This window comes from Gymnoscopelus microlampas (assembly GCF_963454915.1).
Source record: "Gymnoscopelus microlampas genome assembly, chromosome: 23".
NCBI lineage: Eukaryota > Metazoa > Chordata > Actinopteri > Myctophiformes > Myctophidae > Gymnoscopelus > Gymnoscopelus microlampas.
In genome coordinates, this window is record NC_139960.1 from 23503633 (window position 1) to 23522445 (window position 18813).

At 44.8% G+C, this 18813-nt stretch overlaps 1 protein-coding gene across 5 annotated transcripts in view; it reads left to right on the forward strand.

Moving 5' to 3' along the window:
• The window catches only part of nav3 (neuron navigator 3), a 370769-nt gene that overhangs the window by 298213 nt on the left and 53743 nt on the right, over positions 1–18813 (forward strand). For all 5 annotated transcript variants that reach the window (XM_084050457.1, XM_084050455.1, XM_084050456.1 and 2 more), the window contains 3 exons: positions 5257–5365; positions 10849–11259; positions 12816–12935. In XM_084050457.1, the coding sequence (XP_083906583.1) occupies positions 5257–5365; positions 10849–11259; positions 12816–12935 (640 nt within the window). The remainder of the gene's footprint in view (positions 1–5256; positions 5366–10848; positions 11260–12815; positions 12936–18813) is intronic.

Here is an 18813-nt window from a genome sequence, read left to right on the forward strand (position 1 = left end):
AAAAGGAGGTGTCAATTTGTGCGTCTGGTTCCCTGTTTGATCATGAGTCCAAGCCGGCTGCGAGATGGATTTGGATTCTACCTGCGCACTTAAGAGGGAGCCCACTCGCACCTCCCTGCAGCGCCCCGGCGGGAGACGCAGCCCTCTGCCCCACTCGTCCTCCGGTAACCCCACAACTCCACCCCCCCGTCATCCTCCACTTCCTGTCGCCGGTAGGGATGTGAACCGTAGGTGAAGTGACGACACAGGCGGATCCGCGCGCTCGCACACGCACGCGCACGTACACTCTCACGCGCACCAAAGGAGAGGAGAGCCGAAGAGGAGGGCGAGGGCAGGTGAAGAGTTAGCCGAGATGAAGCGAGGAGCAGAGTTCTCCGTGTACCAGGGGGGCAGCCCGGCACGCCGCCCCCCTCGTCCGCTCCCAGACAACCTCAACCTGAGGGTCAAGCAGCGCTCGCTGACCAACCTCACCCTGCTGAGTGACGGCGAGCAACGGGTCTACTCCTTCGAACTGGACGAGCCGCCGGCCACTCGCCCCCAGCTCCAGTCTTACAACTCTTCATCGTACGTCTCCTCTTCTTCCTCATCCTCTGGCTTGTCGCGGCGGGCAGGGGGCAGCCTCCAGGGCAGCCCGAGGAAGGAGGCACAGTCCAGTGGGGGCGATGGGGTGCGGGCCACAAGGGCACGATCCCTCTCCCTCTCCCTCACCAAGATGCTCTCCCAGTCAGAGCACTCGCTCATCCCTGTCCCCTGGCGCTGCACGGGCGCGGGCGGGCGCCCCCAGAGGGCATCGTACACCGGGAACCTACGGGGGTCGGCAGACCACCACCCGCCCCCGCCGCGGTCATCGCAAGCCGAGGCGGCCACAGACGAGGAGGGCAGCAGCGGGCGCTCAGACGAGGAGACGGCCGCGGGGAAGGGCGGTGGTGGTGGTGCTGGTGCCGGGCGGCAGGGAGGCACCAGGGATAGGGGGTACTGGGCAGAGGAGGAGGTGGCAGAGGGAGGTCCCCGAGAGGGCGCGGCTCAGCTGGACAAGGAGGTGATTCTCACCATGCTGGGCGATCTGGAGAAGGCGCTGCAACCCCACCCTCGCCCACGTAAGTCATGCACCTGCACACGCACACATGTGTGCAGTGTTTGTATGCATCGAAACGGAGAGAACACAGTCACACCTACTGGTTGTATGCAGTCCGGGCAGGTCAACGCCACATGCAGCGTATATGCAGTGTATTAGGTGTACTGGGGTAATGTTGGTAAATGCTGCACTGGCTGGGTAGTAGCCAGTGCAGTCAGGGTACTGTAGTACCCATGGTTGTGGCACAATTCTAGTGGGTTTGGGAACATTTACAATGTATTATATGCGTTCAACAGATAAAACAGCTATTGTCATGTAATGATACAATGTAATAAAGTACACAGGTCATTGTGGGCAGACTGTGGCATACATAACATCATGTTGCTGGTACGTGTCTGTTTTCTGCACTGTCCGTTGAAGCCGGTTGAGGCATGATGCAGCACAATGAAGTATACACAATAATAAAAATCCCGAGTGGTAATTTAACTCAGAGAGTGTACAGATGTATCACTGGGTCCATTTGGTTACATGTGTACTTATTATGAGTTACAAAAGGATTAACACTGAGGATTTGACTGTGTACTGTAACTCAAGATACAAGATAACGCTGCTCCTCCACTGAGACAGTGCATCCCTAAATTCCCCCTTTCCTAAAATGCACTGCTGAGGTGTGGCTCCCTTTCTGCCTGTGAGACACATAGCGACAGTGATCAATACTTACTATACTAATATTACCTCCATCTATGTATGTACAGTAGGATTCAGGATTGACAGAAATCCAACGCTACAAGTATAACAAAGTCTTTCGCCCTGGCATTAAAGTTGGCATTACAAAGTATTCAGCTGCAGTACTTTGTTCTCCAGCCTCAGGGAACAATAACTGTCTTGATGTGCAAAAAAGATGTATGTCCTACTTGGGATTTCTACCGTGCAAGAGGCAATCCCCGCTTGGACAAGGGAGGAATTGTGCTCATGAGCTTCAGGCAGTACTTGTCAACCAGTAGGGGTCCTACCCGACACCAAAGGTCTAAATGTCTCAGTGGAAGAGTAGGGAGACCACTAACCAACCACTGCAGATGTACTTAAAATAATGTTTTATTCATTGAAATAAGTTGTGGATTGCAGCTTTAGCAAGCACTGCGACACCTGTTATGAGGCACATTCAGGATCAGCAGGGGTAAAACATGTTCTGTGTGCGTGAGAGTATTACCGGTAGTTAGTGAGCAGCCTTATCGCAGCGATGGACAAGGCTGAGATTATGACTGAAACAAAGGTATTGTAAGGTGAATCTGCGTGACTGAGGTATATATTGTTGAATTATGCATGTTTTTAATGATGTATACATTTATTCCCAGAGTATTAAAAGGAGTGTGGACTGGTATAGTAACGTAATAATACTCAGGACCAGCTAACATGCATTATTAAAACATGGAGAGGGTAATGCCAGGCATAGAGAGCTGGAAATTATCTGTGGTGCTCACAAGTTTGTGTCTGTGTGGGTAACATGGTTTATAATGTATTATGATTCCATTATGAGTACTTATGAGTGCTTATAACTGTAATTATGCAGCGTTATATGTATATCACAATGCATTTATACTTGACCTAAAAGTCATTATAGAATGCTTTATAATGTGTTATGATTATTGTTATAAAGCATTATGAGTTCTTATAGCTATAATTATACAGTGTTATAACCATTATAATGCATTACAAGTATGTGTATAATGCATCATAGACATGGTATGCATAGCAAGTGTTTTAAGGTTTGGCAAAGTTTGCAAATGGGTGTTTGTGGACGTGCATGCGCGCGTGCGCGCGTGCGTGCGTGCGTGCGTGCGTGCGTGCGTGCGTGCGTGCGTGCGTGCGTGCGTGCGTGCGTGCGTGCGTCTTAATTTACCTCATTTACCTGATGGAGCCAGGGTCCTGGCTCCATCAGGTAAAGTACAGTATTTTGAATCCCAGTTAGTACAGTACGTTGCCTCTTCTGTCTCCTCTTCTCTTGCCATGCAGTGCTGAATGCACTCCCACCAGCTAAGCCAAGACTCACCACAACATGCTATTGAATTATCGGTCAGAAAAAAAGAGTGGCTACATGCCTCTCTTTTCCATTCGAGTTCATCTACAAAATGCTAATGTTAATGGTTTGGGTAATGTGCTGGAAAATTGCTAAGGTATTGTGTTTTTATTTTGGGGGTGTGGGGTGGAGGACTGTGTGGTAATGATTTATGAAATATTACTTACTTAGCTTTATAGTGGGATATTCACAGCCTCTTGTCGTTGCCCGTGGGTGTGGTTGTATATATTATACACAGAACACTGCTGGGTTGTTGCTCTCTGCAGGTGAGCGCTCTGCTCCATTACCTCAATCTACATTGTCTCAATTTCAGGACACACACACACACGCGCGCGCGCGCGCGCGCATGCACACATTCAACATGCACACACGTACACATTGCCAAAGAGATAACAGCTCAGGCCATATCTTCAAATTCCAAACCTCTCTCCCCTTTGCATCTAAGATGGAGCCTGCAAGTCATGTCTGCTCATGTCACTTTATAATTGGATCATGATTGGATGTTTGCAGACGTGGATATGGTGAGCAGAGGGCAGCAAAGGTAGAAAAAAGGGAAAATAAAAGAAGGTCAAATGTGATTGTGTGAGAGCAAATGCTCACTCATATGCAGGGGTAATGTCTATGATCTGTGCTTTATCTCATGCTATATTTTGACTTTTTCCCATTGCATTTGACATGTTGTCAGAGGTGTTGGGGTGTGACAGTGTGAACACAATGTGTGAAGGGTAGCGTCAAAATGGCCAAATCACATCCAGAAAATGCTTAATTTGGGTTAATTTAGTTAACACGTAATCCCTATATAGGGAAAGGGAGACCTTTTTAATCTCACAGGGGAAATTCAGTTTCGGGGGGGAGGGGGGTCACTTTGACACATAGGGGCTCAGGTCACTTTGGCACATTGGAGGCCAGGAGGCGAACTTTGAACCTTCTGTCATTTTACAGAAGGTTAGCCCCATCTTTGCATCTTTGCAAAAGTACCGCTAACACACAACATTATCCCCTAATTATACGATGTGCTGGCTCATTCATCCCTGTCTCAGAGACAGTTTTCCCCTTTGAAAGCACCTTAAAACCAGAAACGGGCGTGTCCATTTCTGGTCCATGTCTCATGCCACTTGTTAATTACCCATTCAGTAATGTCTGCCCGCAGATACAGGCTTACATGACAGGCGCATTGAGGGGCTTAATTGGACCAGACAGGCAGATGTGCTGGTCTGTACCCAGTGCCCACAGCACTGATATGTTGCCCACCCATTCTTATTAGCAGAGCCCCTGCAGAATAATGCCTATCACCTTCAGTGAGAATAGCACTTCAGCTGCAAATAAATCCCATGGAAGTGCATAAAACATGTGAAGTGCTTTGATAGCCGTGCTCTTCAAAGCTGCAAGAGGAGAACAATCCTGGACTCAAATGGCCGTGTTCTGTCATACACCTTGGCAGATAGGGAAATTATCTCTGACATCGTTTGCTTTTTTCGGGCACAATTCTGTCCCCGAGCTAACTGATGGAATGTGCAGTGTCACTGCAGCGTTTTCCGCACTCGCCTAAAGATGAAAATGTCAATACTGCAAAAAGAAATTCTCTCCATATTTCCCCACTAGAAAATGCAGTTTGTGGCGTCATGGGGCAGTCTGTACGGCTGACAGGTTGATTTATTGGAAGTGGTTCGAGCTGTCAGCGCTGCATCATGGGATGTGAACTCATGCTGCCTGTTGCATCATGTCATGGTGTCGTGTCGCGTCGCCACCGTACTGGTGATGCAGACATCCAGTGGAAAACAGTGAAGCATGTCAGACACTCTCACCACCCATCACCTTAAGCCTGATTTATACTGAAAATACAGCATGTTTTGTACTAATCTACAAGCTAACAGCACCATGTAGACCTGCCATTTTCGGTGTACGACACCGGCTTGCAACTATATACTTAGTTTATACTTAGTAGCAACTACTAAGTATAAATCCCTAAAATCAGGCATTACTTGGCTGTTAGGACGGTATGTGTGCTTGGGTGTGATTGGAGGTGTCCCGTGTTTGTGTTGGTCTGTCACTGAATGCCAAAGTGCATTATAAATTACGTGTCTGTGTGTGTTTGTCTGTCCAGGAGAGGACCCTGAGACGAGACGAATGCGGACGGTGAAAAACATTGCAGACCTGCGGCAGAACCTGGAGGAGACGATGTCCAGTCTGCGAGGAACACAGATCACTCACAGGTAGGCTCATTGCTTGGACAGTCCAGTCAATCTAGCTGAGATACTGTAGTTGCTTGAATTTCAGCCTTGAAATTGCGGTGATATGATCGCATACTGTACAAAATACTACCTATGAAATATTTATATAATTGGCTTAAAAGAAAATATTTTAAAATATATTTCAGGCTTTGGAAATATTTTTCGCAACTACATTTTGGCTATATCTTCCATAATGGAACATCCGACACATACGTAAAAAAGCAGTCCGACTACAGTAACTTTAGACTAGAGGCTTTAAGTGGTTAAAACCATTCTGCATTTCAATATATAGTAGTTAACGTTTTAATGTTTGCATACCGGTCCCATGACGTTACATTACAACAGAACGCAACGGAACTGACCTGCAAAGCCTAAATTATCAAACTTATTTGTTGTGCAAATAAGAGAAAGAAAGTCCTGGGGTAGCCTAAGTTATAGTAGCTATACTTCTATAACATTGCTCAGTTCATTCAATCCAAACAGGAAGGCAGGTCTCTGTTTAATGATGTTCCTTCCATTTCCATAAAGAAATGCCATTTTATGCTCTGTATTTCCAGTATGTAATCATCTGCTCCTATAGCTCTACCAGCTGGCATACATGTGATGGTATTCAGGAGGTTTGTAGACACCTTAAAACACTGTCATAACTGTGAGCCATTGCTAACATTAGTGGCTGTGGCTTGGGCTGAAGTCAGAATGATAACCATTGGTCTATGTCAAAGCTCTGGGCAATGTTTCTCAGCTCTTCTTCCATTTCAACCCTCAGTCTATTATTTTGCGTGTTTGCCCATTTACAAGGGTGGTTGGTGGCTGGGCTGTTGACAGCCATGACAGATGGTGGCCTGTGTGTGTGTGTGTGTGTGTGTGTGTGTGTGTGTGTGTGTGTGTGTGTGTGTGTGTGTGTGTGTGTGTGTGTGTGTGTGTGTGTGTGTGTGTGTGTGTGTGTGTGTGTGTGTGTGTGTGTGTGTGTGTGTGTGTGTGTGTGTGTGTGTGTGTGTGTGTGTGTGTGTGTGTGTGCCTGTGCGCGTAAGTGCCTGTGTGTATTCTTTCCCCTCAGAGGAATCTCACCCAAGCACAATCAATAAAATGCCATTGTCTTTCCACCACACTGAATCCAATGGGACCCACAGGGGTTAGTCTGTGAACACCAGACCCATTCACATATATTAGACCAGTTGTAGTTCTCAAACATTTTCATGTCAAGGACCCCCAAATTGATATATATTTGGCCACGAACCCCCATTTGAAAATATTTAGCATCCGGACCCTCATTAAAGAAGATTTGTCATATGTCATAAAAATGTTCCAGAAAATATTAAAACATTTTCAAGAATTTTCATTTCACATGTGCAGACACGCATGTGAGCTCATGACCGTGCGCACTTTATATTCTGCAAGTCTGTGTAAGTATAGCCTTGTGTTGAGTAATGCATACAAATTCCACCATAACAAAAGCAGAGCCAAGCCATCCGAATCTCTTTCATGGATAAGAAATTGCCATAATGTCGGTGAAGGTTCCTCCACCTTGGTTGTAATTAATCACTTTTACGCTTGGGCAGACATGATTGTCATACAGATCACTCCAGTCTGATTTATACTTGGTTTTACATCGTGTCTCGCACCGGAAATAGCCGATCTACAAGCTCAGAATGCGCCACAGCGCACTATTTTGTGAGCTTGTAGATCAGCTGTTTTTGGTTCACATTCTCTGTCCAAACCCATCACCCATTCTCTCAGAGATTACACTGTAAAAGGTAACTCAGGGAATGTACTAACCTTAATGGTTACATGAATACACTCTCTGAGTTACAAATGGTTAAAGATCCATTAACCCATTTTGGAAAACAGTTAAATGAACACTGAAGATTTTACTGTGTACCTGCTATTCCAAGTCATGGTGGCAATCCCACTTCTGTATGGACGGAAATACTCGACGAAGCCTTAATTCCTTGATCTTCTTGAAAATGTAATGTTTGAAAAACTGTGAATATTGCACATTTCCTCAGAGAAATTTTGTGTGCAAGCGAGCGAAGAGAGTAATTTCATCTAAAATCTTTGAGCTGTGGAAGAAGTCATACGTGCCCTCGCACGCGTGTACGCTCGCACACACACACACACACGCGCGCACGCACACACGCACGCGCACACGCATACACACGCACGATCAGCTGGGTTTCAAAACCCCACAGCAGTCGATCCTTTGTTATTGCGTTGACTTTGATAGTGTGTCAGATGTCCATCTTGGCCGTTCCCAATAAAATCCTCCCCATCTCTCACACATCCAGACAGATAATCTCTGTATTGATCAAAGACCACGTTTGATTTCCGTCTGTCTCATTTTTCCCCCCCAGACCACAAAAAATAATATTGATTGACATTTCAAGGGAAATGAACCCTCCGAAGAAATAACGTTATCCCTCAAGGGCAAGACCCAGGCGCGGCAAATAAAGATTGAAAAGTCCTCCCACTCTCTTCCCGCCTTCCTCTTATTCTCTGGCTCCTTGATTTATACTTCATTGTGTTACATTGTCGTGTGCTGAAAATAGCAGATCTACAAGCTCACAACCCGTTGCATCGCGATGTACCGCGGAGTATACATTAAGCATACGTCCCATGGATTTCCAGGTGACGTTGTGAACGTAATAGCTTCCCCCGTCAAGTTTGTTTATTTGGTGTTTACACTTTGTGGCATGCAGGGTTGACTCAATTATTCATAACCGTGGAATGTAGGCGATATCTGTGGCTCTAATCCAATGTGTGTAGTCCTGCTTTCTCCATAGGCCTGTACAGTCTAGAACAAACAAACCCATAGTCAGTGAATGTAAAGCTTGGTATCTCCCCAGTACCCAAACTTACAAAAACACATTGAATAAATCACTTAAAACCCTATTTAATATTGGAAATAGCAGATCTACAAGTTCAACGAGTAGCAGTGTGGTGCATTGTGAGCTGGTAGATCTGCTAGCTTCACTATTTCTTACGTTTTTTTTAAAGTTGTGGATGTTTTTCTGAAATTCTTTTGAAAAATCTTTAATTATTTGGAAACATTCCTTTTAAAGTTAGATTTTTCTTTTTCATTTGTGAAAATCTTTTGAAATAATAATTGAATAAAAAAACCTTGTGGGAAAGGTAAAAATGTGATATTTAGTCGTTACCCATAAAAGACCTCATGATGTGAAGTAAATACATAAAGCTTGTGACCAGAGCTGCATGTCATCAACTATCTCTGCAGTGCATTGTGATCAGTAAAGGGAATCAGTTCAGGGAAGGACATGCAAGTGCGCGCACGCACACACACACGTGCGTGTGCGCGCGCACGCGCGCGCACACACACACACACACACACACACACACACACACACACACACACACACACACACACACACACACACACACACACTTACTTCTCGTCATTGTTTCTCTGTGAATAGTGCAGTACAAAAGCAGGCCAGAGGGGGCAGCAGGGTTCTCTGTCTTTGTCTCACAATACAGAGATGGGCTTGCGTGTCTCTCACACACACACACACACACACACACACACACACACACACACACACACACACACACACACACACACACACACACACACACACACACACACACACACACACACACACACACACACACACACACACACACACACACACACACACACACACACTACAAAAGGGACATGCAAAGAGGAAATGAACCAGAAAAAGATTATGTTCAAACAGACTGTAGAGATAAATACTGTAAATGTCTCCTCTGTCTGTGGGGTGTTATGGTTCTCTGAACTACTTCTGTAAAATGTCTGATCTGACAACAGCAGTAAAGTAACTATTAGCGCTTACAGACTTCATATATTTTGCATCGTGTTTGTTGCTGGTTATTCCTTGTTGCCCAGCAATAAGCAGATCCCTGGTGTCAACACAGCCAGACGTGGCAGCCGCCCGCACACACAGCCTCCCTATCTTTTTTTAAGGATTAGTTTTAATGCAGTTCTGCTTTATTGCGTAGCACAGAGAGACAGCACCGGCATAGAAGAGAAAGCAAGGTTGACAACCTCAACAATGTCCATGGCTGGGATTTCAATAAGTAGTGTTATTTCATTTGGCTTGTTGACATTCTAACAAATAGCAGACATTAGAGGTGGATTAGCGTGTGCCCAAAGGGATGTTTGGGTTAATCGTCATCAGAGGCGTGTGGCTGGGTTCAGAAAGTGTAGATATTGACATCGCTGCACCTCTCTCTGGGTTTAACTCTGAGAGTGTACAAATGGAACCAAATGGACCCCTTGCGGTTCCATTTGTACATTCTCAGAGTTACAAATGGATAAATTAACAGTGTGCTACACATGTAGCCTATTTCTTATATTTTTTGGTCTATACTGTAATCCAATTCCTGCTGACAGATCCATCATTTTGTGTTACTGTACATCTAACAGGGGTATTTTGTGATCAGATGCTGAATTAAACATTCAGAGCATTTTTTTTTATCAAATCTCCTACAAGAATTTCATACTGTATTAATTTATAATGCGTTAAATAAATGCAATGCACTATTCCTTCCAGCAGAGAGAGCTCAAGCTAGGTACCACTGCCGCTTTTGTTAGCTACAGTATGTGATAGGGTGCATAGCTGTGTCTGTGTGTTTGCGTGTCTTCATGCGTGCTAACAAGCTAGCCAATGAAGTCTCCGTCTGCCTTATCTCTCTCCCTCTCTCTCTTTATCACCTTATTTGACACCCCCAACCTCCCCCCTCGGTCCCCCCCCTCCCCGTGATGTTCTAGCATGAATATTCTTGACAGTCCTAGTTTGCTTTTATTTTGCTGCTTCACACACTGGAAGAAACAACACTTTAGGAAGGTCACACACACACACACACACACACACACACACACACACACACACACACACACACACACACACACACACACACACACACACACACACACACACACACACACACACACACACACACGCACACACACAAAGTGATGTGAGAGGCAGTGGCATTTGATTTGAAGGGAGTGGCATCCTGTTGATGGAGACAGCAGTGTTGTGTGTCAACACGATCAGTCCTCACTCAGTCCTGCCAGGGCAACTTGCCCTTCGCACAGCAATTGACCATGATCACACCGTGGCCATCTTGCTCTGACATCACAACCCAAAGAGTGACATATAGTACATACATAGTATACAGTAAGAGCAAAATGTGTGCCGTGTGAAAATGCACTCGATGTGATGTTCCCATGTTAGGGATCTGGTGAAGTTTTATCTCTTTGAGATGAATTTGCATATGTCTTTACCTATGCAAGTTCTACAGAACACTTTACAGAAGTGTGTCTTGTGTGAAATATACCTAGGTGATTGTTATTTACTACTATTTCGAGGTCATTGTTATTATTGCTGATTCATGTTAAGTGTCAGCAGTGAATCCCTCTCACTCTCTCTCTCTCGTTCTCTCTCTCTCTCTCTCTCTAGCACTCTAGAAACCACCTTCGACACCACTGTAACCACAGAGGTCAACGGCCGAAGCATGCCGGCCCTCACCACGCGCTCCTCCCCCATGGCTTGGCGCCTGGGCCAATCACAAACCCCTCGTCTGCAGGCAGGTGATGCCCCCTCCATGCCCGGCGGCTACGCTGCACCCAGGGCGGGCACTACGACTGCCACCGGCAGTGCCTCAGGGCGTTACGGTGGGCACTCGGACCCCTCCAGGTTTGTGTTCAGTGCCCCCTCGAGGCGTGGAGCGGCAGCAGGCACGAGGGGGGCCGAGCAAGGGGAGAAGGGAGGAGGAGGGCCAGAAGGAGGGCTGGAGATGGAGATGACGGGGTACATGAGTGATGGGGACATCCTGGGCAAGAGCGTACGGACGGATGAGATCACTAGCGGGTACGATAACTAGCTTCACCAAGTTAATGGTGAAGCTCCTTCTGCCATCTTTGGCTGACACTGCTTTCACACAGCCTACTAACTCCTTTTTAACCACTTAAAACCCCATATACTTTATTGACCGGGGTCCCCCAGGGGTCTATCCCTGGCCCCCTCATTTTCTCCCTCTACACAAAATCTCTGTTTACGGAATGCATTGGAATCTATGGGCGTTTGTAACTATTTCCAGTTTACATGAACCACGTGACCGACGCTGTGTCTCTCCCCTTAGTGGCGGAACTCTCTAATATAAGGCTCTGATCTGATTGTCTAACTGCGATTTGTTTTAACACTTAAACATGTCAAATGTGTGTACTGTATGCTGACCTGAAAAGGGACCCAATTTAATGTCACAAGCAAACTCAAACAAATGCTTTAGACATGTCTTCTTACGAACCAAGGTGATCTGATTATTCTTTGTGAACAGCAAGCAAGACATCCACTTGCTGGCATCCATTAAGTCTTCTATATAGCTCTGTAATTGCATAGAAAGAAAGTTCCACAATACAGGCATATATATTGCAGTATCTTGAACACATTCGATCAATGGACACATTCCTGAATGAGGAAAAAATAACCCGCTATCCATTATACTTCACATTTGTAAGCTCCTGACCTTCCTCTGTTCAGTAGTGATGAATGCTAGCCTGCCTCCAGCGAAATGGGAGCGGTGTGAGAATTCATTTCTCACACACACACACACACACACACACACACACACACACACACACACACACACACACACACACACACACACACACACACACACACACACACACAATAGGACCCACACACAGCCCCACACGTACGCATGCTCACATACACACCCATACGTTTAACTTTTCCCCCAAACCACTTTATGAGCTGTGGAGGCTGTATAGGAGGCAAAAGTGTGTCTTTGATTAAGTGCATGTTGTTGGAGTCAAGCTCTGGCAAGTTGGGAGGGGAAGGTAAGGTGATTAAATGAATAACGAGACTAATTAGCTTAACACTAATGATCCTCATGTCCTATCAGTCATATCTGATTGCAACCTGGAAACCACACACACTGGCACACGCACATCATGCGCATGCACAACACGCGCACGTGTAATTGTATGCATATCTTCTATTTAAAAACCGTCACGGCTGGTTCACCAATCTGTTGATATTTTACAGGTATCTTTCTTTTACTGGTTTAATATGACAAATCAGATTTTTTGTAAACAAAAATAATAATAAACTAAATTAATTAATCAAATGCTTTTTTTTCTTCTTTTTTTTCCGAAAACGAGATACATGCATGTGTACCCCTTTACCCCTTTAACCACTTAAACCACTTGACAGTGGTTCCCCAGGGGTCTACTGTATACTAGGTCCACTTTGTGACCCTGCAGATCTACTATTTTCATAGAATGTTTTCGCCGAATGTTTGCCTATTTTCGCCGAATGTTCGCCTATCATTGTTTGCCCTATCATTACATGCCCTGAATATGGATGTGAGGGTTCATGTGTTCAAAAAATGTCCCCTCTAACAGGTATCTTACAGACGGCGGTCTTCATCTGTATGCGCGGAATGTGGGCCGAGCCTCGGACGTGGCCCCTTCTCGAGAAGTGTCTCAGAGAGGAGGCAAAGACGTACAGGGCGATATCGACAGGTAAGGAGGGAACATTTAAATAATTCTTTACATCAAGCTTGCTGGAGCAAGCCTTGTATGTGTTTTGCTGACAAATTGTTGACAAATTGGGGCAAAATAAAGTAATTTCAACTGTGTTGTCGCATCAACACACTTTATTGTTTCCATTTCCGTTATTTTTGTCAACATTGCACGGTACTTTGTTGCACAAATTCTTGGCACTGAAGCATAAATCAGGCTTAACGCCTACTGGAGATGTCACCGTTGGTAAACAAATCACAGTTTGCAACTAAAGTTACAGTTGAGACAGAATCTTCCCAATTACTTTTCTCACCGGGGATGGGTGAGATGGGTACATGAGAGCACATCACAAAATGCACTACTCTGCCACAAATTTGCTTGTCATCTGTGTCACCTTTTACAAGATGCGACGAGTCATTGAGTGCGCAATGCTTGCAGATAGCAATTTTCAGCAAGTGAGAACAAAAATGTTATCGCAGAAATAATTGAAAGACAGAAAGGGAAAGTACAATGAGAGTGTGAATGGAAACACCCTTGAGCAGAGGTGAGGCACAAGGCTCTCCTCATGCGGGGGACAACCATGGCTAAATGTGGAACAAACCAGTCTCTATTGATTTAAACGTGTCAAGCTGTGGTTGTGATGACAGGACATCAGAGTGGCTGAGAGGACAGTTGACATGGCGAGATTTCCCAGCATGGCGATGTTCAGCTCTGAAGAGCTTTTAATGAGTGCTGAAACTTTTGTACAGTGGGATTCGAAGTGTCCAGATTTATGTCACTCAACGGGTGACTTTTATAATGTCACAGTAAAAGAGCATTAAAGCCATATTTAGACTATTAAAGCCATTGAAACCCTCAGAATTTACTAAGAAATATCATGTAAGGCAAATGCTGGCGATGTTTTCCTTTCCACTGATTCTTTCTGGGTACATCGCTTTTCTGCAGGGTTTCGATTTGTATCCCTATAGACTTATTTGTACAACAAATAGCTAAAATAGCCTATGAAGCTCATAATGAGCTTGTAGATCTGCTATTTTAGCTATTTATAATTTAAAATTTTGACAAATTGTGAAAATGTATCCAAAATGGGGACACCAGGGTTAATGTCTTAAATTGTGGTATTATCAAACATATCAGACTACATTTCCCCAAAGGAAATGCATGTATTTTAATCAGTCTGACCAGGAGCAGGGAGGATACAACATATCCCCACTGACCATAAAAATGAATGACCAGAGGGGGATATTAAAAGCAGAGGCATGGATTTCCACCCCAGCAAATCCAACCCTACTTGTGATACGTGACCAGAATCAGCCTTGTCAGTCATTCAGCCACTCGGCAGGGAATGAACTCATGTGTGTGTTGGTTCGTGCAAGTGTCAAAACACAGCAGACCTGACCAGGATTCCGAATATGTTATCAGCCTGGCCGTGTCACATAAGCTCTGACCTGCCAGTCAAATCTGTCCGTTTTGACACTGAGTCACACATGTGGACAGTTTTCCAAATCATAAAACGTCTTGTGCGCTCTCTTGTATTCCGTTCTGGATGTGTTTGTTCACTTTGAATATTCTGTTGATATCCATTCCTCACCTGGCTCTGTATGAATGAGTAAATCGCAGCTTGGCTCAGACTGTGTGTGTTAGCAGTGTTTTCCACAGGGGTGATGAGAAAATGTCAAAGCTTGATTCCCTTTAGCCACATACAACCTTGTGTTCCTATTTTTGGACTTATCATTATAGCTGAACATATTCAAAATCTAACTAAGATTTCTAAAATTATGAAAACAGCCAAACTACAAACGTGTAGTAGCTTGTAGATATAGGCTTAACTTAGTATTTACTGTATGGTGCTTGCAGGTGAGCGATCAGGTTTGAGTTCTGGAAGGCTGAATCCTTTCTCTATTCCCAAGGAAGCTCAAAGCAAACGCACACATGCCATGCACGCATACAGGTGCACACGTCTCTAACGCTGCCCCCCTGCTCCTGTTTGACAGGAGTTTGATTGTCGGAAGCAGAGCTGTCACCTCTCCCTGACATGTGACAAAGCCCAGGGGGGAAACTAATTTTGGAAAGCTTTCGCTCGCTGGGCTTCACACTCGAGCTTGGCTTTAGCCTTCAAATGCGCTGAATCTGTTCTCCCCGATTGGTTCCCATGCAGCACTTAACCACTTACTAAGCTGCACTCGGTAACTGTTTTTCCCCCCAATCCTAACAGCACAGGTGTTGTTAGTGTACATGAGATGTCATAGGTTTTTCTTCCAATGCCGTTTTCCAGCAGTTCGTACAGCAGGCCCTTGTGCCAAATTGAATCAAATGCTTTTTTTGACGACGGCAAAACAGGAGAATACTTTACTTTTGTTTTTGTTTATTTAGTTGTCAATTATGGTGTTACGGGTGAAAATATGGTCTGTTGTATGAGAGTTTGGTATGTGATTTGCTCAGAACTTTCTCCAACACTCATGCCTTATCAGGGTTTAGAGTCGCTTTAAGCCCCTTCGATAATAGCTGATTGAAAAATTGTGCCTATAATATGCGCAAAATAGGGATGCCAGGTTGAAAGTGTTTAATCGCAGAACAATCGTCTTCTCTAAAGAATCCCTCTGTCTCAAAGAGGAATAAGATGAAGATAAGTCCTTGTTTTTTTACTTTTCTGAGTGCTGACTTTGCTGAACTTGGACCCAGACTGATCCACACCCGGACTGCTACAACAACTACTTCTTAAGGTTTGAAGTCTTTGTGCATTGCTAGAGAATTAGCTGTACCCTGCAGGGGATGGTGTTTGTGTATCTGTGATTTTTACAGCTGAGGTGGATGGTACTGTAGGATCCTGCACCTGACTGCTTATCAGGGGCGCAGACAGAGCACACATTGTGCCTGTTTGTAGGGTGTTGATTTCAAGTTGACCACAGGCAAAATGAAGTGCCTTCAAATTCTCTTCCCGACTTGTGAACGATAGATCAAAACATTGCAGTGTCCTTTGTTGTGTAGTTATCCTGCAGGTCTAGAAAGTACTCTTGTCTTCTAACATTTTTGCTACTTAATTTGAATCTCTGCTACCAATTAAGAGCACAATAATTTGGCAAGTGCACACAAACGGGGCAGAACTTCTTAATTTCTTACACACAGCCTCTAAAAATAAACACACAAACGCTCACTCATGGTTCCGTATCCAGACTGGCAGTGCAAGAGACAGTTCCTAGGGGGCAGAGAGGCGGGAATCAGGGCTGTGTACATAAAGAGTCCCTGTGGGGCTCATTACATTTCACGGTTATCTCCCACCATAACTACTCCCCTGGCATCCAACCAAGGCAGCTTCATCCAAAAACCAACCAACTCCCGGGGAAATTCATCTAAACCGCTCATCAGATGGAGACATCTGAGCCAGCATGTGAGAAGAGACCATCTGGTGCGGTGTTTATTTAGTGTATATCTTTGCAGTCTATCTACTATGAGATAGGCTGTGGTTAATGTATGTCAAGTTGAGTTTAATTATATATATATTTTTAATTACAGAACAGGTCTGTTATGACGCACAGTGAGACCATTCCTAACTTGCACAGTGAGACCATTCCTAACTTGCTTTGCTTTGTTGAGGAAATTGGCATCTATGTGATTTGCTTCATCTTTGGTAGCTTTTATTATTTTAATAAATTAGATTTGTTTTATTACACCAAGGGTTCCCAGCCCATACAGAAGACACTGCACACCATTCAGCATACACTGTTTTAAGTGTACACAATACCATGTCTTGTTCTCCAAGCTTTTTCCAGAAATCTAACCAAAAGAAAAACCTGTTCCTGGCAGTTCACAAGACTCCGTTTAAGACTCAGTTTGATACAACCTCCAAGGCCCAGCATGTAAATGTGGATTGTGGGGAATTTGTCAGGCATTAAACATCGATATGTTTACGAGGAATTCACTAACCACAATTGATGTTAATGAATCAGACCAAAGTACCGATTACAACTTATATTGATATCATTTACTGAAGGTATTTCAGATATAGGTTAGTGTTATGGAAATTTACATGGGTCTCTTGGCAACACATGCCTCTATCATTTTGGCATGCAGACAATAGAATCATAAAACAAAAAAATATGAGATTGCAGTTAATAAGATGGTGACGCTGTCAATCACACCCCTTGTACATTTGACTATTGCAGCGCGGTCATGCACAGCCCTCCTCATTTGTGTGTCTGTGAACCCCTGAAAAACACGCCACATTTCTCACAAACAAGTTGACTTGCTGGACAAAGGCTGCACTCATTCAAGGGGAAATAACGTGAATCGACCCTTCAAGCTCAACAAATGAGCTCATCTCAAGTCTGTCAGATACACTGTGTGTAACTCTGCAGTGTACAATTGTAACCAAATACGGGCCCATTTGTATACAGATGGATACATTAGTATTAGTATTTCACTGTGTAGTCTCTCATTCAGAGGCAAAATGGATATTGTACATCTGAAATCGTTCAACAACCACCTATGTACTTCCACCATTCCAGCATGCAACAGACCAAATCCAATTTACGACTGAATAGAGCTGTGACTTAAGTGAGTGGGGGGGGGGGGGGGGGGGGGGGGGACGTCCGTCTTGAAGACGTCTTGTTTGATGTTGAAATTTTGTCTATCACTCAATGAGAAATTGGCCTTCCAGCTTAAGCTGCTGCAAAACAAAAGTCTGGCTATCTCTCATGTCTCTCATACCCACATTAAAACAAAGGAGATTTCTGCTTGGACTAAAAGCCTGTCTCTAAAAATACTCTCCTGCCATGCAACATAGATGAGTGCATGCTCGTGGCACTACTGTGAGGGGAAGCCATCGAGGCGCCTTTGAGGAGAATGTTTTGACACCGACAGCGCCCGTTCCCAGCAAAGGCATGAATAAGTAAAAAGGTCCCCACTTTTAGCATCCTGGTGTCTCAACGTCTCCTTTTCTGTCTCTCTCCCTCCCCTTTCTCCATCTCTCTGCTCCTTTCTCTTCACCCTCCTCATTCTGTCTTCATCCTCTTCTCCCTCCTCATTCTGTCTTCATCCGTCTCCCTCTCACTCATGGTGTTTGAGGGTGTAATGGCAGCTGGCTCTGCATTTTGTTTCGTTTTTCTTGTTTGAAAAGCGAGCTTCAAGGGCACTGGAGGCACCGTGTGTGCTTGCGAGAGGCAGTGCCGCTGGTGGTGTTGGTACTGTGGGAAAACAATGAGATCATGTTTGTGAACTTGCTGATCCTCGCTGTCACTTCTTTGAGAGGCAGGAGTGACTGCCGCACGTCTCCATGCCTGTTGGTGCTGCCGGAGGCAGTGAGGAGATTTGGAGTAGACGGCTTCTGGAGGCATTGACAAAGCCTATTGTTAACGTACATTCGTATGTGTTGCATAAAGCGTTGAACCGTTAGCAGAGATGATAAACACACAGGTTAATCTCTGCATGCACACATAGGCTCATCTCTGTTAACGGCATCTCTTAAAAGCGATGTCTCTCCCTGTAGAATCTAGAGTTATGTCCTAGTCATATTTTTGGGGCTTTCCAGGTACTTTGTAAGGTGTTTTTGCAGTTGCTTGCTTTTCTTAAACTTCCATCCTCAGACCTACTTACTTAATGAAGGTCTCCCTGCTTTGCAACCCAAATTTAGCAAACAGTGTTGGTAATTGGATGCAGCTTCATTGTAGATGCATACATTCTGCACTGCACTGCACTGTGTGCGTGTGTGCGTGCGTGCGTGCGTGCGTGCGTGCGTGCGTGCGTGCGTGCGTGCGTGCGTGCGTGCGTGCGAGAGATAGCATGCGCATGTGTGAGTGCATTAAGGTGAATGTGTGTCCTCCCGAGATGTATTTCTTGTCTTAAAAACACAAAAATATTATCCCACTTGCATAATGATTAC